The sequence below is a fragment of the Prionailurus bengalensis genome, chromosome E3 (assembly GCF_016509475.1).
Source record: "Prionailurus bengalensis isolate Pbe53 chromosome E3, Fcat_Pben_1.1_paternal_pri, whole genome shotgun sequence".
Lineage (NCBI taxonomy): Eukaryota > Metazoa > Chordata > Mammalia > Carnivora > Felidae > Prionailurus > Prionailurus bengalensis.
The window spans coordinates 37,827,581-37,847,267 of NC_057357.1; the positions used below are offsets into that span (position 1 = coordinate 37,827,581).

The 19,687-nt window shown below is 59.9% G+C and overlaps 1 protein-coding gene across 4 annotated transcripts in view; it reads right to left on the reverse strand.

The window, feature by feature from the left end:
- Window positions 1–2,566: 2,566 nt before the first annotated feature.
- The window catches only part of MGRN1 (mahogunin ring finger 1), a 55,128-nt gene continuing 38,007 nt past the window's right edge, over window positions 2,567–19,687 (reverse strand). The window contains exons 9-18 of one of the 4 annotated variants that reach the window (XM_043560656.1): window positions 19,529–19,597; window positions 17,953–18,112; window positions 15,618–15,727; window positions 12,877–12,942; window positions 11,073–11,299; window positions 10,045–10,162; window positions 9,732–9,777; window positions 8,178–8,276; window positions 6,087–6,131; window positions 4,244–4,357 (exon numbers count right to left, since the gene is read on the reverse strand). In XM_043560656.1, the coding sequence (XP_043416591.1) occupies window positions 6,091–6,131; window positions 8,178–8,276; window positions 9,732–9,777; window positions 10,045–10,162; window positions 11,073–11,299; window positions 12,877–12,942; window positions 15,618–15,727; window positions 17,953–18,112; window positions 19,529–19,597 (936 nt within the window). In that variant the 3' untranslated portion in view covers window positions 4,244–4,357; window positions 6,087–6,090. Of the gene's footprint in view, window positions 4,358–6,086; window positions 6,132–8,177; window positions 8,277–9,731; window positions 9,778–10,044; window positions 10,163–11,072; window positions 11,300–12,876; window positions 12,943–15,617; window positions 15,728–17,952; window positions 18,113–19,528; window positions 19,598–19,687 lie in introns of all 4 variants that reach the window. The other 3 variants (XM_043560654.1, XM_043560657.1, XM_043560655.1) reach the window with 3 other exon arrangements.

The window sequence follows — 19,687 nt, forward strand, 5'->3', positions numbered from 1 at the left end:
CGGAAGGGGCGTGTGCAGAGGCAGGGCCGGCACGCGCTCCCGCCCACCGGCCCCGAGAACCACAACGCCCAGGGGGCTCCGCGCCGAGCGAGCTCAGCCGAGTTCAGTCGAGCTCAGCCGAGCCCAGCCGAGCCCAGCCGAGCCCAGCCGAGCCCAGCCGAGCCGAGCGCTGTCGTGGGGGGCCTCGGGCAAGCGCTGCCTGCAGGGCTGGGGCTCCGACTGCCCGTCGCTAGCAGGAACCGCCGAGCCCCGGGCCTTTCCCCAGCGCCTCCCTGGGGGCGCCGCCCCGCAGGCTGCCCACTACCAGCCCTCGCCTCTCGCTCCCTGCCGGCGACTCCCCCAGGTGAGCTTACGGGAGGCTGGCGACCAGTGGGCAAGACCTTTCCCTGCACGCGCGCCAGCCAAGCACTCCGGTCCAAGGTCACTGCTGGTCGACTCCAGAAGAGCAAGGAAAGCCGGGCCTGGCATAGTTCGAGCTGCCCCCACCGTCCGTGTCCACGCACAGCCCTGGGGCTGCTACTCAGCCAGCGTGCTGGGAAGTACCTTAAATCCCTCCTGGCGCAGCCTGCCAAGCATCCTCCCAGTCAGACACCATATGCCAGGGACGGTTGGAGGAAATGGGCTCTCCCCAATTTACCAAGGAGGAACCTGGGGCAGAGAGGAACAGGACTGGCCTTAAGGGCACCCAGCAGCTGATGCCAGAGCCAGGATCTCACCCCAGACTTCCACCCTGTCTCCTGACCAGTGTCCACAACAGAAAACCTCCCAACTTTCACGGAAGAGGCCCTGAGGTACATACCTGTGTCTGCTGCTGAAGGGAATCATTGCTGGGGCTCAGGACCATGGGGAACATTGTCCAGGGGAGAGCAACGATGCCACTCGACCACTAGTTGGCCCACACTCCGTTTTCCTCCCATGGTGGGTACAGATTTGCTGAGTGAAGGAACCACCATGTGCACTCACCATGCAGTGAGCCAGGGCAAGCTCTGGGGCACAGAAGGTTGCCCTGAGCAGAAGACAACGGGGTCAGAGGGCAGGCGAGTGTTGGTAAGGACCCACTGGGAGCTCATTCACACGTCGGGTTGTGCCGGTATCGTGTCACACACAGGGGAGTAAGGATCTAAAGAGGGAGGCTCTCTCTCTCCCCATCCATGGCCTCTACCAGGATTCAAACGGGCCACCACAGTTGGAGAAGCCAGATCCCTAAGGCAAGTGACCGTGTCTGAAGAGATGCTGGTGAGGGGAAGGGCCCTCCAGAGAGGACCGTGTCTCCAGGCCACAGTGCACAACCCAAACCCAGGGCTGGCAGGAGGCACAGAGGAAAGGTGCCCCACGCCCCAACCCCTCCCTGAAACAAGATGTTAACAAAGTTCCTCGTCTGTTGGCGGAAAGTGGAGGGACATCCAGTGCACCCCCTTGCGAGACGTCCGACCCAGACGTCGCCCCAAACACGACCGAGCAGCTGCAGGGCCGAGGGTGACAGGCCTTCCCTGGGGCATGGACTAGTTGGCTGAGAACACTGGTTCCACCATTAAGCGCCTGGGTCAAAGAGGGGACCTGGGGAGGCAGCTTGGAACCACATTTGCAAAGGAGCTGCTGGCGGGTGGCGGTGTGGTGGCTGTGCTTCATGGGTGTTCCAGGCCACCACAGCCTCTCCCTCCTGGGAGGCCGCTTGCTGGGCAGGGAAGCTGGCAGCCACAGCCGGCCCTCTAATCCATCCCACGTGACAGCTGGAGAGAGTTGCTGCCTGTGGAAAAGCCTCTGACTGCTCTCAGAATAAAACTCTTGCTGTCCCTATGAGGTCCTGTAGCATCTGCACCCCGACACTCCTCGAATCTGACACTCCAGCAACTGGAGACACTTCGGGCTTCTTTCTGCTCAGCGGTCACACCAGGCTCACTCTGGCCTCAGGGCCTTTGCACTTGCTGTGCTGGCTGCCTGGGCTCTCTTCCAGGACCAGCTCTTTCCCATCCTGCACTGCTCAGCCGAAATTCCTCCTCAGAGAAGCCCTCCTCAACCACAGGTTAAATCAAGGACCCCATGTGACTCCATCATGTCATCACCAGCCGACGCTCTTCCCAACAGTAACCAAAACCGCGCAGGGCCTCACGGCCTAGAACACTAACTCCCAGGAGCCTGAACCTCGCGTGTCTCGGCCCTCTCCAGCCCGGCACACAGGGAGGTGCCGAGTATCCGGGATGGATCAGCAATACCGACGGCACCTGCAGCAGCGACCTGCACACCTGGACGTGCTGGCTCCTCCTCCACTGCTCGTAACGGGCCCCGCTCCAACCCAGAATCGGCACGACGACCGGAGCTGTCATCAACAGGATCCCACGTGCCTCACACACCATCTCCTGTACCCTCACCCCTCTTAAAGTCCTGTGTCACAGACACCTCACACACGAGGAAACGGAGGCTGTGGCCACACAGCCCCGGCTGTGCGAGCCCCGGCTCGCGCTGCCGGGGCGTGTGAGCGGCCATGAGCCCCTCAGCTGTCCTGCCTCCAGACCGGGAGACAGCGGAGGTCCCTCGGTGCTATGCGCAGAGGAAGGAATGGACGAGATATTGCTGCATGATTTTATTACTATAAATATACAGTAAAAACGAACAAAAACCAGCCAGAGTACGTCAAATGAGAGCACGTGTTAAGTCCGAGACAGGCCAGTCTGCATCCCGGCCTTCAGACAGAGTACTGGCACCAATACCAATGGCGAGGCCAGGGTGTGGGTCGGGGGGCAGGCAGCCTGCGAGCATGTGTGCGGCACTCACGCGTGCGCACCCTGGCGTATGTGCAGGCATGCGCACGGGGGGGCGGGGGCCGGGGAGTCGGGCGACTGGGACAGGTTGGCCTGAGCCTGGCGGAGGGCTGTGTGTAAGGCAGCGCTCTGCTCACGGGCTCGACTGCACAGAAAGCGAATCCCACACTGCTGGTTTCTCTCCTGAGCGCCCTGCAGGACGAGCCTCGGGAGGGGTGCCAGTGAGGCCCGGGGCTCTGCAGACTGCTGCTGGCTGCCCCAGAACCATCCTTCCCAAGGCAGATCCCCAGGAAGTGGGCCCCTCTGCGTGCCACACCCCAGGCCAGGAACGTGTTTGTGCCCCAGGGAGCCGCACAGACCCAACCACCTGGCTCAAGGTCCCCCCAGGCGGTTCTCACCTTGGCGCACCAGGGCTCGATGCCCCCTCTGCCTCTGTTGCCCAGAGAGTTTTGCTCAAAAAAACAAAAAAACAAAAAAACCAAAAAAAACCCCAACAACAAAAAAAAGAACAAGGTCACCTCGGATGGGATGTTCCTCCCCCAGGCAGGTCCACCTCAGGGACCCCAGACAGGTCAAATCCAAGAGAAACTAGTGACATTATGATGGTGAAGAGGAAGCAGGGAAGCTGCTCAGAGCCCTCCCCGGGGTGAGTGGACGGCAGCCCCACTAGCCCAGCGGAAGCCCCTTCACCTGGAGGGCCCTGCCGTGTGATCAGAGCCACTTCGGAGAAGGTGCAGGGCCGGCAGAGGGGCCACCGGTCACCAAGTGCTGCAGATGGCCTGTGCTCCTGTGCCTCTGCCCCTGGATCAGACCCACACGGCAGCCTTGCGTGGCCACCACCCCCCTGCCCAGGGCTGAGCCCGGCCGCGGGGAAGGTCGGCTGTGGGAGGCAACCGCCTCCAGGGCCGGAGCAGGAAGGGGAAGCAGCAGCAACAGCCAGGCTGCCGAGGACACGGGAGCACGAGGGACAGGGGACAGGCACGGTTTCCTTCACTGACCGGGACTCAGACCCCCCTTCCCTTCCTCCTCTGGCGACAAGGCCCCTACAACACCTCTTGTGAAGACAGCACCTCACCCACCAGTACACTGTTCTTCTGCGAGTCTGTGCTGAGTGTTCAGGCTGTTGAGTCCCCAGTGGCTGGGGTGCCGGGAGAAGCCAATCCAGGTCGCAGGTGGGTGGTCAAGCCCCGGTCCTGGCCACTCAGCCAATGGGGCACTTGGGGGAAACCCCAGAGCTCACAGCCCAGGACAGAAAGCTGCTGTCCTTCATCTGTACCATTTACAAATACATCAACTATAGAAAAAGGAATTTGTCAGAGGAGACTGTCCACTGTGCTCTTCAATCAAGGGTCGTCCGGCCCCTCGGAGCCAGTGGCCACGCAGAGCGTGCAAGACAGGAGAGGCCAGGGGTCACGCTGGAATCCGGTGGCCCCTCGGCAAAGTCTGGGGAGCTGAGGGCTCCATGCTGCCAGCCTGGCCAGGCTCTCAGAGTGGGGTCAGCTCGGTGGCCCCAGAATCAGGACTGGGGCCACCAAGCACAGGCCGGGGTGGGCCAGTGGTACGGAGGCTGCGGGGCATCTCCACGGAGGTGGACCATCCTGCAGGCAGGAGCAGAGGGAGAAGGGGTCATGCCTGGGCAAGTCCCCACCTCACCCATCAGGGTGTATCTACCAATCAGGAGTCCCCCACCGAGGACAGGGCCACCCAGCACCCCCTACTGTGTGTCTGTGGCGGGACCACACAAAGACCTGGAGTTCCAGGTCCTAACAGAGAAAGAGGGGTCCGTCCCTCTGGGAGCAGATGCCAGGCAGTGGCACCAGCCGATGCCCCAGAACAGAACGCAACGGGCGCCGTGGGCTCGTGGCCCCCTGGGCCTCTTCCCTTGCCCGGTCCGCGCTTCTCGGGATCTGACCAGCCGCCGTCCTTCAGGGCTTTACTACTGATTAGGCCGGAACTCAGTCACACCCAGCCGGAGGGGAGTGGACGTGGACCGGGGTGCACATCCCATGCTCAGAGCAGCCCCAGGACCCCACCCAGCCTTCTTTAGAGGCCTTTTTGGCCATTTCCACACTGTTGCCTCCCGATGCCACGAGGCGCTCTGTCCCTGGACCAAGTCTGCCCGGGGTGCTGGTGCTGGAGCTGTGACCCAGGCCTACAGCAACGAGTGAGCGGCACCACGCTCAGGGCCGCACAACACCAGCTGCCAGCCGCCCGCCTGCTGAGGACGGGCTCCCCAGGACACTCCTCCAACAGCAAACCAAGGAGTGCTTCTGCCACATGTCACCCATGACACAGCCTGAGGTGCGGGAACTATTAGGGGCTGTGGCTTCACGCAGGGACTCAGCTCTGCTATGCAGCCTGCAGGCAACATCCAGTTCTCCGTAGCTCGGCCTGACCTGTGTGTATTTTCTACTTCTGGAAGTTTCACCTCCATCACAGCACTCAGCCATGACATGGAGGACAGGGCCAACTTTATGCAAGGGTTGGGCCCTATTTCAACAGTGGGTAAGATTTGTCAGAAGAAACATTCAAGGAGAGCAAGAAAGGCTCGCGTGGGAACATAAGAGCAGCCGTCAAAACAAGTGGACAAACACCGAAGCTCAGGACAGCTGCCTGGGGGACAGCCGCACGCCAGCCGGGGCTGCCGGGCCGGGCCGGGCCTCCTGCTGGCGCGCTCCACCCAACACAGGTCTGGGAAAACTTGGGCCACTGGAGGCACCAGGTTTCCAGAGCCGCTAACATCAGGCAAAGGAAGGGAAGACGGTCCTCAAAGCACTTGCCTATGTGCTGGTGGTGCTCTTGGAACAGCCTTCCATGAAACAATCATTTGGCAAAGTCACCCAGGTAGAGGGCAACTCCCTGGCAGGGTGGGGGGGGGTGGGCGATGACGTGGGGTCACCTCACATGGCCTCCTGACAGACCGATTTCAGCATGTGCTGGTGTTCCAGAAGGTTCCACAGGTAGGCTGGGGGACAGGTTAGTGAGCAGCAACAGTGGGGTCTCAGCAAGGGCTGTCACCATTCCTGAGGCCCTCGAAGAGCTTGCCTGGGCTATCTAGTCCAGACAGAAAAAGTTCTGGCTCCGGAAGTCAGCCAAGGCCAGACCTCCCAGGACCACCTCTCAAGGGCAAAGGTGTAGCACATTTGGGGAGCTCTGGATTCAGAATCCAGGACCCCAGGGAAGACACGGATGCGGAGGAAGCCCAGAGAAGGGGAAGGAACCCCCCAGGGAGGGAGCAGGAGAGCCAGCTGGCGAGGTCCTCTCTCCAACATTGTCAAGGATGCCCCTCAGAGCCACCCCACAACGCGTAGGAAGGCGATCACGTACCAGCTTACTCCTCTATACCAACAGAGCAGGAGTCAGGCCCCAGGGCTGTGCAGAGGAGGAGAGACATGGAAGCTCAGTTAGCAAAGCGCTAGACAGACCAGCACGTTCCGCAGCAAACGCACTGCTTTAGGACAAGAGTCCCCGGGGGCACGCGGGGGGGGGGGGGGGGGCACACTGATGTGCTGAAACAGGAGAACAGAGCACCGGGCCGCAGTCCAACGCAGAGACTTTCAGCCAGGACAGGCCTGGGCAGGGGTGGTGGGGCGGGGCCAGGAAGGGCCCCGCCCGGCAGCTAGGTGTTCACCAGTTAAGTTTATGGGTTTTCCCCACCTCCTAACTCTGCAATCAACAGGGGACACTAAGGTTCAAAAAACTATGCCCGTGCCTCCACGGGAGAGCTGTGCCGGTGTGTGCACGTCCGGTTCTCTCTCGCGCGTGCGCTCTCTCTCTCTCTCTCTCTCACACACACACACACACCAGATGGGAACAGAAGGTGCGGCTTAGAAGTAAAGGAAGACAGGTAGGTACACGTGCTTATGAAGGTGGCCACATCGGTGAGGACCTGCCCAACTCCTGACAGTGCTGCCTCCCCCACACCCGTGGGGCACGGGACCAAGAGCCTCGGTGTTGCCCCACCCTGCTGGCTATCCTGCCCCTGGGCTGGGTTTGGCCTTCCCTGACTTCAGCCTCTCCACGACCTCCACAGCAGAGTGCCTCCTGCCACTGGCCTGGGGCAGAGGTGAGAACGCCACACCACTGGGCCTGGTGTCCCCTGTGGGTGGAGCCCAGCCTGTCCTGACCTGCAGACTCTGGCGTGGGGCACGGGGTGGCACCGCCAGGTGGGGTCAAGGTGCCCCTTCACCCAAAGGATCACAACTACACTTGTGCTTGTAAGTCCCTCTCTGGACTCTCCCCGCACCCCAAGCTTTTAATTACAATGAAATCATTGAAGTTCCTTGAAAGAACTTACTGGAATTCTATGTTACTCTAAGGAACACTGGTCCCCGACAAGGCTTTCACCCACGGGCTTCTCTTCGGGTAGGCCCCGGGGTGCTGATGAAACACACTCCCCTGCTTTCTTGCACCTGCTGACTGTGGTCCCTCTGGGCTAACGGGACCCCCTGTCTGCACAGGCTACTGCCTGTCCCTATGCTGGGGCGGGACAAGAGACCCTTTCAAACCAAGCACATCACAGGTAGGCCAGATGCACAGGTCAGATCACTGGGAACTGAGCAGCGGTGGGTCCTGGGATAGGCGGGTGGCAAAGGTGCTTCCCAGACATGTGGCAGGAGCCAGACTCTCTGAGGACATCATGGCTGCTGACGTTGATCTCAGATCCTCAGATGGCATCTTAGCACGCAGCAGGCAGAAGTCTCTGAGAACCCCTGACTCCTGTCCCCCATCTTTGGAGCCCAGAAATTAAAGCTGAGGATCTTGACCCAGAGGAGCTGGGGACAGGAGGCTCCAGGCAGAGGCTTTTAGAAAAGGGGGGCAGAAGCAAGACCCCTCCCCAACTGTGCTTGGGCCTTACAGGCGCCTGGCACCCCAGCCTATCCTTCCATCCCTGGCCTGGGCCCTGTGGGTGCTCGTGGTAGGGGGCTGATGCCAGCATCAGGCCCGGGGCACGCAGGTAATTTTCTGCGTGTAGCTCCCTGGGGCAGAGGCCCTGCTGCTGGGCACCCGAACAGGGGCTGCCAGGCCCATGGATGAAAAGTCAGGGATTCCAGCGGGACTAGCTGTGCTTGCCTGGCCCCAAGCAGGAGATAGAGAGAAGGGCCACAACCTTCCTTAAACAAGGGGCCTTTCCTGCCTTCCTGATGCTGAGCTGTTTCTGGAGTGTGAAGGGGCCTCATGCACAGGCTCTGCCCCAAAGAGCAAGGGGCTGCAGGAGGGGTGACTGTGGAGCCGGGGCCTGGCTGTGCTTTGGGGTTGACAGAAGGAGTGTGGGCAGAGCCAGGGAGGGAGACCTAGGCTCCTAACAGGCCAGCCGCTCCCTGAGCAGGCAGATCAGCCCCCAGCTCCGTGTGGCAGTGACAGCACTGCCCGCGCCCCCCACTCCCGCCCACCCCAGCTGAGCTCAAATGCCGTTACCTGGCAGGTAGATATCGGCCGGCAGGCGGGGCTGGCCGCGGCTGCAGGGCTCAGGGCTGCCGTCCTGCAGGACGTTCTCGATGGATGGCACTCGGCTCCCTGCAGAGGAGGGGGCAGGTCAGAGGTCTACAGGCGAAGGTGGCCACTGTCCCTCTTCTGGTCAGGGTCCCCGGGAGCCTCTTTCCTCCCTGAGGGCTCTACAGCCACTGTGAGTCCAGTCCCAGCCCAAGACTCTGCTCTGACTCCCTCCTCTGCCCTCTAGGCCTGAGAGGCAAAGGTTTGCTTTTCTTTACTTCCCTTCTCTCTCAACTCTACCTCAGGGCTTTTGTTTTGACTTTTATTATAAAATCATTATGTACCCCTTTAAAAAAAAAAACACAAGAAGGAATAGTGATAGATTTAACATCTCTGGCTTACCCGTACCTTTCCCGCTGGCCCCATGCCCCACAGCGGGGAGTGGGTGGGCCTGCATGTGGCCACCCTCCCTCTCAACAGCAGCTCCCGGTGCTGCCCAGGGAGCTCTCGAGGGGGAGGGCCCCTCCGCAGACGAGGGGCCTGGGCCCTGTGATGGGCACAGAAGAGAGCTACCTGGTCGGGCACATGCTCTGCAAAGGCAGGAAGGAACGGAGGTCGAGAGAGGGTGAGGCCCACTCAGGAGCCCAGCCTGGGAGGCAGAAGTGACGACACCCCTGATGGGCCCCCTGCCCCAGGCGCCAACACTCACACCCAAACCCAAGGCCCCAGGCCCAGCAACCCACAGGCGGGCCCCACACACGGTGGGTGGGGAGTCACGCTGGGGAGAGACGTGGGTCACCCAGCGCAGTGCCGGCTGGGAACCTCCTGGCAAGGAGGGGGGTGGTCACAGCAAGTGAGCAGCTGCAGCTTATTTTGGGGTCTTCACCATGCTGTAGGCCTGGGAGCCAGCCAGCTTGCCAGGGCCACTTCCGGGCTCTGTCACCTCCACATTAAATGGCCTGGGGCCTCCAACCACCCCAACCTGGAGCCTCTGTTTCCTCACCTGTCCAACAGTAGGGAGGAATGACCGAGACAAAGGAGTGGCAGCATCTCCCAGCTGGTAGAGGGAGGCTTGGGAAGCACCTGGTCACATCCTGCAGCCACTGGGAGGTCAGCTGGGGGTCATCCCCCCACGAGGAGCCCAGGGCCCATCGGTGGCTGCTGGGACTCAAGTCCCAGCAGGCCGCTGTATGCTACACTCTCCACGGGACACAGGGGCACACAGAGGAGCTGCCCGGCTGAGCTATGCACCTGCACTGGGGACCCTGGGCCTCTCCAGGTGCCACCTGAGGACCCCGTACAGGACAAGCAGGAAGAGCTGACCATGTGCAGAGACCCAGGCAGGAAATAAGATGACTGCCACTGGGAAATGCCGGCTGGGCACGGAGGGAAAAAGAGAAGTGGCCAGAGGCTGTCCCCTGGGACAGCCAGCAGAGAGGAGCCCGTGACTCCCAGCGGGGGAGCCGGCACACGCTCTCCACACACCTCGACCTCCCGGCAACGAGGCCCCGAGCACGCTCCTCAAAATGGAGGGCTTACCTTGCTTTAGTGCCGACGCCTCGTCCACGTCCTCCGTCACAAAGCTCTAGGAAACGAGAACAAAGTGTGTCCACAGCTCTGCTGCCGCCACCGGGGGACGGGGCTGCAGGCCGTCGGGGGACAGCAGGGCGAGCTGACGCCGGCCCCCCCAAACAGGACCCACCCCACAGATGGGGAAACCAGCTGAGCTCACCGCGTGAGCAGCGGTGGAGGCGGCCCAGGGCACGCTTTGCCACAGGTCAGGGAGGCCAACAGACGGGCAGTGGGGACAGGGTGACAGATGGGTCTCGGCGAGGCGGGGAGGGGGCCTCACCTCGGGGGAGCTGCTTAGCGCCAGCCCCGCCCCACTCAGCGGGGGAGGGGCATCCGAGTCCTGAGAGAGCTTCTCCTCATCCTCCTCGTGGATGGGAGACGACGGAGACCGCAGGGTGCTGGCAAAAGAGAAGAGGGGGGTAAAGGACAAGTGGCTGATAAACACCAACCCACTAAAGCCAACGTCACCCGTGGGTGAGGCCGGGGGCTGCCACACAGACGCCCCCAGGGGAGGCGGGTGCAGACGCAGAACGCCCGCAGGCCCAGCGGCTGGAGAGGGGCTGGCGCGGTGCGAGCTGGCGCAGGCCTGCACGGGCTCCGTATCTCCGGGAGGAGAGGGCGTCGTAACGGTCCACCCCTGAAGCAGGGGTGCGGGGTGTGGGTGAGCAGCAGGAGAGAGCCCCACGCTGCTCTGTGGAGTGGTCCTGTCACACGTGCAAGTCGTGGGGGCTGTGGCCGGTTTTACAGAACTTCTGCCTAAACTTTTCTTAAAAAAGAAGAGCACCCATGCGTGGAGACACTTAACACAGAAGGCTGGTCGCCCGCATCTCACACGCGTCCAGGTAAACCGTGACGGGACCCTCTGCTTGGCGGGCGTAACAAGGGCAACGTCGTGAGCAAGGTTTGGCGGGGCCCGGGTCTGGCTCACACTGGTGCTCACACAGCAGGACATGCTCATGTGACAAGACCCTAGAAAGTCCCGGAACCCTGCCACTCACGGGGCTCCCTCCTACATCCTGTGGTTTGTTGCTCCCGTGTGGCCTGGGACGGGGAAGGATGCACCCCCACCAGTGCATCTTTTCTGCTGCTTTGCTGTCTTGTCTGTCGTAACCAGCCTTAGCCATAAACCTAACCTGCTACTGGTTCTTGGTTCCGGGGGTCATTCTGGTGAATTCCCCAACAGAGCACTGTAAAACTCAAGTGTCTGCACTTCTTCCCGGACACCGCAGACCCCCCGCCACCTGCCACAGAGCACCTGGCTGGGTTCCCACATGCCAACCCCCAAGGGGATCCTAGCGCCAGCCTCACCTGTCGGGGGATTTGCTCCTCGGCTTGCCCTTCTGGTGGCTGCTTTCCAGGATTCGATCGATCCCAGCAAGGGGACAACCGGCCTGGGACAGGCCATCTGAGACGCCTGAGTAGGTGATCTCTTCGTAAAGGGGGGCTGAAGGGACGGCCGGGGAGATGGCCCGAAGGCCGTTGAGCGCCTCAAGCAGGGAGATGGGCTCATAGCCGGGTGGGATGCTGTCAGAGCTCTGTGGGGACAAGAGCAGGTGAGGGACGGGCTGGCCAGGCTCCCTGCCCACTGCCCTGGGCCACAAAGCCCCAGACACTGGCCTTGTGCCCCAGGGATGCTCTACTCCCCAGAACCTGCCTTCTGACCATCTCCTGTCCACTCTACCTTCCAGAGACCTATATCCACCTCCCTCAGAGGGACGCCAAGAACACCAGAGCAGCCTAAGACACCCTCTGAGGGCCCCCTTAGTCATCAGCTGCAGCCCTGGACACCCAAATGGCCCGCTCGGTGCCCGTGACGAAGGAAGAGAGGGCGCCTAGCAGAGCCTCCCCACCCCTGGTCTCGGCCAGCCCCTACCTGGCTTTCTGTTCCTGCCTGGCACATGTGGAGAGTGAGGGGTCAGAGAGAGAGAGGAGGGCTCAGGAGCGGGTGTAGAGCAAAGCCATGCCAAAGGCGGGAAAGCCCAGTGGAGCCGCGTGTGTTCTAGACCAGGGAGGGCCTGGCCCCGCAAGGAGCTCTGCCCAACACACGCATCTGGCCCAACTCGAGATCTTCAGTGGGCCTGAAGCAAGCGTCCACAGGGGCTGATGCGTGTTCCAGGTGGTTCTAACGGGCACCCCTGGTTCAGAACCAGTCTCCTCCAGTGCTGGGAGAGGAGCACATCAACAGACTGAGACTTGCTTTAGGGTTAAAGGTGGGGAGATGCCCAGGTGCTGGGAAATGTCAGGCCCCCAGGCCACACTAAACAAGGTGAAGGGCAAACGCCCAGCTGCGCGCCCCAGGTAAAGCCCCGCCCACCTGACCGCTCCCCAGAAGGAAGGGAGGGAGAGCCGCCTTTCAGGGTAGCGAGGGATCAACCCTGGAGACCAAGGGAAGGCAGAAAGGCTGGGGTGGGGGCTCCCTGTCCTCAGCACACAGCCTCCTGAGTCCCCTGGTCACCTGGGCCTGTGGTGCCCTGCATTTGCTCCCAACCTGAACCTCCTCACCCTCCAAATGGGAAAAACCTCTACCTCCATCCCTGGGATGGCCCTCCAGGGATTTCCACCTCTCTAAGTTCTGCCAAGGGGCCACAGGCGTCAGTGAAGGCTCCAGGCAGAGGCCGCCCGCCTGCTCCCTGAGATGCAGGGAAAATGCAAGAAAACCAAGTCCTCGGCCCAAAGAGCTCACATCCAGGGGGAGAGGCAGAGGATGCAGGACAACAGGCAAGCGCGAGGAAGACTGTTTGCAAAAACTAGCAGCAACGTGAGTGCCACCTCCGACATCATTCCACTGCCAGCAAGAAAAAAAAGGGAAACGAGGCCACTGGGGACCACGGGCAGAAGCAGAGCTGGCGAGAAGGGGCAGCCTGAGGCGGGCGCCGCTGCCGCCTGGCAGCGGGGATCCGAGACACTGGCTTTTTGCCGACAGACCTTGAGCTTTGCTTGTTCCACAAAACTCCCTTCCTGGGCAGGGACGCCGGGACTGGGGAGAGTGGATTTGACAGATTAAATTAACCAAACACGTTAGCCTGGGGTGAAAATGACTTCCCATACTTGTCATTGGTTTAATCATTAGGGTGCGGGGCAAAGATGTAGCCATAGGGCCAAACACACTTACTGTTTCCCTTTTAGGTTTCTTGCTGGCCAGTGAGGCGGGGTGCGCCTTTGATTTTTTAAAGGGACACTGTCAAGATAAAAATCATACGTTTTACGACTGCCACCCCCCGAACGGCGCTGGAGCTGGCTGGCTGGGGTCTCTCAGCTTTGCCGGCCTCCAGGTGAGCCGTGAGCCTGTGCCTGGCAAACCGCACCTGCACATGAAGTTCGGGGACCTGACCAAGTGCAGATTCTGCCCCAGGGGCCTGGGCCTGGACATTTATGCAACTCCCAGGAGGCCATGCCATTGGTGGAGCCCATCCCTGTCCCACTGCCCACCCGTGGTCTGGGTCACCCCAAGAAGCCGGTCCTGGCCAGCACAGGCAGGAGAGTGGCCAGGCGCTCCCCACAAGTGGGCCCGGCTAGGCACAGGGAAGGGACAGGCTCCTGCACGTTTTTGAGGCTCTATATAAACTTATTACCGACATCCAACTCCTCGAGGAAGCTGGGGAGAAAAATTGGTCCCAAATCACCCCTACTCATTGATAACATTAACAGACCCACTGAAGAAAATCTGGCTTCTCTGTGGCGCTTCGTGGAAACTGCTTAGACGGGACACGTGGCAGAGAACAAGAACCCACATACCCTACCTTAACCCTCTGGAGGGGAAGGCACTGGCCCTCCGGGGCAGGTGAAGCTTACAACCCAAGCCTCAGTGTGCCCTGTACTTATCCTTGGGATAAGAGGGGCAAACATGGAAGGTCAGGCCTGATGCTCAGACGCCAGGGCAGAGCCTGGAGTGGCACAGACAAGCAACAAAAAACCCGCCATCCACCCCTGGGTGTCCGTCCCTCCAAAACAGTGACTCCTCCATCAGGAACCAATCACACCTCAGCGCTGCTCCTCTCTCTATCGGAAGTATACTGCCGGAGGAAGTATGTGATGTTCCTCGAGCCCAACACGAAATTTGCTGGAGGGCTGTTCCGGGAGTAGTAAGCCCTGGTGCCAACAGGGGCCCAGCAGGCAAAACACATAGTGTCGCTGGCCCAGGATGAGTGGGAGTGATGGGACCCCACCTTAGGGCGGCCTTGTGTCTGCTCCAGCTGTGAGACCACAGGTTCATATTTTGAAAGAGAAGCCAGAAATCTGAGTCTTAAGGAAAATTTCCAGACTTTCTTTTTTTTTATGTTTATTTATTTTTGAGAGGGAGAGAGAGAGAGAGAGAGAGAGAGAGAGAGAGAGAGAGTCCCCACACACGCACAAGGTGGGGAGGGGCAGAGAGGAGAGATAGAATCCCAAGCAGGCTCCGTACATCAGCGCAGAGCCTGACACAGGGCTCAAACTCACAAACCACAAGACCATGATCTGCGTCAAGTTCAAGAGTCAGACACTTAACCAACTGCGTCACCCAGGAGCCCCTACAGACTTTTAAACATTGGAGCAAGGGGCTCCTGGGTGGCTCAGTTGGCTGAACACCTGACTCTTGGTTTTGGCTCAGGTCACGATCCCAGCGTCGTGGGATCAAATCCTGTGGTGGGCTGCATGCTGAGCGTGGAGCCTGCTTAAGATTCTGTCTCCCCGCTGTCCCTCCTCCCACTCACGCTCTCTCTCCCTCTAAAACAAAAAAAAATTTAAATAAACAAGCAAACTTTGGCCCAATATTCAGAAACACCATATGGGCCAAACACTACGCCCACCGGCCCAATGCAGGAACCCATCTTGTGGGTGTGCAAACCACAGGGTTTGGGTCCTTTGTCCCATGTAGACAGTTGGCAGGGCCTCTAAGAATCAATGAATCCCAACAACCTCAGCCGAGAGCCAAGAACATAGACCCACTGGCTGACAACTGCTGTGGCCGTCTGGGACCCAGGAGCTCAAGACCTCTGCCTGCTCCCTGGCCTGCTCCTGGCCCCTTTCTGCCCTGCCTGCCCTGCCAGCCTCCCCTTCCCACCCTATCCCTGTCTCCGATGTGCCTCTCTGCCCATGTCTCAATACCTACCTTCCTGCCCTCATTCCTGTCTCTCTTCATCTCTCCTGGTGTCTCTCTCTGTGTCTCTGTGATTCTGTGTCTCTGCTCATCTCTCTGCCTATTTTTCTGTGTCTCTACATCTCTCCCTGCCTTCTGCCTATCTCTTGAGCCAGAGAGCCATCTCTCTCCCCAAAGCCTGACTCCGACTCCCCTCATCTGCCAGCACAAGCTCTACCTTATGGTTTCCCGGAAGCAAGGTGGACACCTGCCAACGTGCCCTCCTGTGTGACCAGGCCGGACACCCCTTTTCAGGGGCAGAGAACACGTGGCAGACATGTTGCAGCCGTCCTCTGGACGACACCTCACTTCCCAGGACCCACAGAGTGGCCCATGGCTGGTAGAATGATGGTGACAGACGCTCCAAGGTTACCTGCCATCGGGTGTCCCTTGCTCTTGGCAAACAACAACACGCCCCGGAGCCGGGGCTCACTGGGCCCGGCCTGGATCACCCTGGTCAACCTCACCACCACTTGTGGCAGGCAGATGAGGGCAGAGGCTCAGAGAGGCGGAAGACACAGACAGAGGCAGGCAGTCTGGCCCCGCCCTTCCTTCCAGCCACACTTTCAGAGTCCCTGACCAGCAAGGCCCCACTGGGAACCTGAAGCCACTAACACAAAGGTAAGCCCTGAGGGCATCTGGACGCCTGAGGGTCTCTGCAAGTGGTCAGGGGCTTCCTGCAGACCCCCTCCTGACTCTGCTGCACACCCCTCAACAAAGAAGAAAGAGGCACTTACGGAATGCTCATCGTGGTCCATGCTCTGGGCCAGAACAGGGCTGAAAGAGACCGGAGACAGGGCTCCTGGCTTCTTCCTCACCGCCCGGATCTGCAGGAGGGCCCGGAAAGCTATGGCAGAGGGAAAGGCGCCCATCAGGTAAGGAGCAGCCAGTTCCAGCACCACTGCGGCTCCCCAGGCTCCGGGGATGCTGGCCACCCACCCTACAGTGGTCCTGGGTCAAGCCACGTTTCCGAATCCAAAGCAAAACAGAGTCATAATGAAACAGCCCAGAAGAGAGCTTTCTCCCCCGGGTCCTGCACTGTCCCCAGCTCAGGCAGAGCTGCTAGGGCAGCAGGCAGGGCATGGTAGCCTCTCACATGCCAAAGCCCCCACTATGCACTCAACGGTGAGCGTGGCTGGGTCACACCTGGTGACCAGCTAAAAGCCGAGTGGGCCTGGACACTGGCCAGTGTCTTCCTGGAAGTTATACCAAGGGCAGGCAGACGTATGTATGTGAACGTCGCCGACGGCACCTTCTCTATCCCGGGAAACGAGAAGCAGCACAGAGTCGGGAATAAGTTAGGAGGCAGACTATTGATGGTATAACGTCAGGCCCACTAACAAGAGTGTAACGTTTACGAGAAGTGCACACACACAAGACACAGTCACAAACTGCATCAGCACTTGCTGCAACAAGACCAGAGACAACCACATCCTCAGTGTGAGCAGCAGTCACCCCAGGTTGCGGGCCCCAGAGACAAGGGTCCTGGTCCAGCTCATCCGGCCCAAGTGCTACATACATCTGCCAGGGACCCTCGCTCTAGGCTGTCTAGACCCTGAGCCTCCAGATCATATGTACCCCACACCCCTGAAAATGCCCAGGAGGCGAGGCATGTGGGGGAGGTCGGGGCTCAGACAGCAGAGGCTACCGGCCCTCCATGCTACAACTGTCCCAGCACAGGCTGGGGGCCCCGCCGCCTGTCCCTCCAGGGCCAGCACACGGCCCCCCTGCAGCCTCCCCTCCCAACCCCCAACACCTCATCAGGGCTGGGCTCCGGACCCCACACACCCCACGGCCTCATCCTCTACCTCCACGTGCTCAGCCTGCCCTGTGGTCCGTGCACACACCTGTCTGTCTCAGGGGACAACCAGGGGAGACCCACCCCCGCCCCTTACTAGCTGTGACCTTGCACAGGTTTCCTCTGAGCCCCGGAGAGTGATGATAAGACAAGCATGGCAGTTCTGGTCACACAGCTGCATTCTGACTCGGGAGCGCGGGGTGAAGCAGGAGTACCCCCTCCCCGGCCCCCAGCCCCAAGGACGCTGTGACCAGCACACCCAGGTGTGAAACGGCAGGAAGGCTTTCTCCAAAAAGCCATCATCTACCTACTAAATGATGGCACCTGCAGCTCTGGTGAGCGGGCTCTCTCCTCACCCACACCCTGGTCCCTCCCTGCCGGGACCCACCCACCAGCCTGATGCTCATTTTGATCCGTGGGATTTTCTGCCCTGAGAATGTTTAAATTCCTCCACTGGAAGACAAACACCATTCAGAATCACACTCCATGCGGTAAATTTGAGAAAATGTCTGAAGTGCTCCAGGAAACCAATCCCTCAATCACCTTCCACCTAGCTCACTTCCCACCTCACCGGGATGTTTTCTTAAATCAAATATTTTCCATGTAACATTTAAAGATTTGAGGGGCACTGGGGTGGCTCAGTCGGTGAAGTGTCCGACTCTTGATTTGGACTCAGGTCACAATCTCACAGTTCGCTGGGCTCTGTGCTGACATCACGGAGCCTGCTTGGGATTGTCTCTCTCTTGCTCTGACCGCCCCGCCCCCTGCACACGCACGCTCTCTCAAAACAAATGAAATAAAAGTATTTTAAAAAGTAAATAAAGGGGCGCCTGGGTGGCGCAGTCGGTTAAGCGTCCGACTTCAGCCGGGTCACGATCTCGCGGTCCGGGAGTTCGAGCCCCGCGTCAGGCTCTGGGCTGATGGCTCAGAGCCTGGAGCCTGTTTCCGATTCTGTGTCTCCCTCTCTCTCTGCCCCTCCCCCGTTCGTGCTCTATCTCTCTCTGTCCCAAAAAATAAACGTTGAAAAAAAAAAAAATTAAAAAATAAATAAAATAAATAAATAAATAAAGATTTGATTCACTGGTCGATTTCTGTCCAGCTGTAATTTCATTGCAAGAACCTCCTTGGCGCACCCTCCCCGGCCGTTAACTCCCCGAGTCTAATTTTCTGAGGAGGGGAGCCACGCAGGCGCGAGCGGGGTCGCCGTGGCTGCTAACCACCCGCGCCACCTCCACGTCCCATTCGCCGTGCCCTGGGCGGGAGGCCCCACTCACGCAGCCGGCAGATGGGGCAGTTGCTGGCCTGGTAGCGCAGCGTGTCGGCGCACGAGTTGCACAGGCACAGGTGCCGGCAGGGCAGGATCAGCGTGTCCCGCAGGTCCGACAGGCACACCACACACTCGTTGCTGTTGTCGCTGTTCTCCTCATCCGACGGCTGCAGGGACACGAAGGGCCCCGGGGTCGGTGGGCTCCCAAGGGCCAGAGGAAGGGGCCGGGGCGGGGAGGGGGGCGGGCAGGCGTTTCCGTCCCTGGCCGTCCCCCCGGCCGTCCCCCGCTTCCCCTGGGGGCTGCTGTAGCAGAGGGGAGCCCAAGAGAGCAGAAGAAGGTCACCCCGGAGCAGGACTCCCTCGGGACACGTGGCCCAGAGCCGCACTCACAGGGCACCAAGCTCAGTCCCGGCCTGTGCGCGGCCCAGCACAGAGGAGAGCCTGGGACTCCCACCCACACACATACCAAACCCCGAAAGGTTCTGGTCTCCTTCTATTCCTCAGAACCAAAAAGAAAACGTGGAAAGGACCCAACATTATGGAGCAAGTCTTGGCAGGGTACTGACATGCCCAACCCGCCTAATCGAAATGAGTGTCTGGATCAGAAGACGGCAACACTGCACAACAGCAAGCTGTGGCCCCACCACCCGTTTCCATAAATAAAGTTTTACTGGAAGTTTACAGCCTTGCCCCCCGGTTTCCAGACGGCTACGGCTACTTGCGCGCTACACGTAAAATCAGGGCACTGAACGGACACGACAGACACGGTACGGCCAGTACAGTTAAAATATATACTTCTGGGCTCTTAACAGAAAGTCGGCCAGCCTGCAGTGTTAGCATGTGAGACACACACAGGGCATTCACTTGAGGCTAAGGGCCTGATCAAGCACCAAGCTGCCCTGACTTCCAGCTTCTAGTGGGTTCCAGAGATCACAGAAGCTGGGGTGCAAGATTTCCAGACATTTTTAACAGATGGCACTTTCACTTGTGCCTTTAAAACGATGACAAAGGCACAGGTTGATTCTCTGCTACCCTTCCCTGGCTGCGCCAGACCACGGCCCTGTCAGACACACGTTTCAGTTCCAAGTGTGCAGGCGCTCGTGGCTGGGAGGTGAGCCGGCTGGCGGAGGGTAGCACGGGGTCCCACAGCCCCAGGCTATCTCTGCTAACCTGACGGGGGGCCACCCAATGATGTTAACAAGCCAGTGAATTTGCTGGAAAAAGGACAAAATATCCCATAGATCCTGTTCACTTACTGATTTATTATTATTTTTAAGTAATCTCTATGCCCAACATGGGGCTCCAACCTACAACCTCCAGATCAAGAGTCACACGCTGTACTGGCTGAGCCAGCCAGGCACCCGTCTCTGTTAAAAAGGTAAGGAAAAATGGAGCCTGGGGTCCCAGGGCCTCCAGGAGAAGGCGCACAAGGGGACTAGCTCATCCACCACCAGCCCACGGGCCCTGGCCAGGACTGGGAGATCCAGGCAAGTCCCTCCAGGAACCTGCTCCTATATGGGTGGAAGGAATGCTAGGGAGGGAGGTCCATCTGAAGTCTGGCGGGTGTCACTACAAGCACATACCTTTGTCTCCTGGTTGTTCTTGTTCTCGATGCCATAGATCTCCTGCAGCAGGTAGCTGACCCGGTCCACCTGGAGAGCAGAGAGGTAGCCGGGCACTTGCCTGCCCCCACTCAAGGGCTCCTCTGCACCCACGTGGCCCAACACCACTTCCCGGGGGCC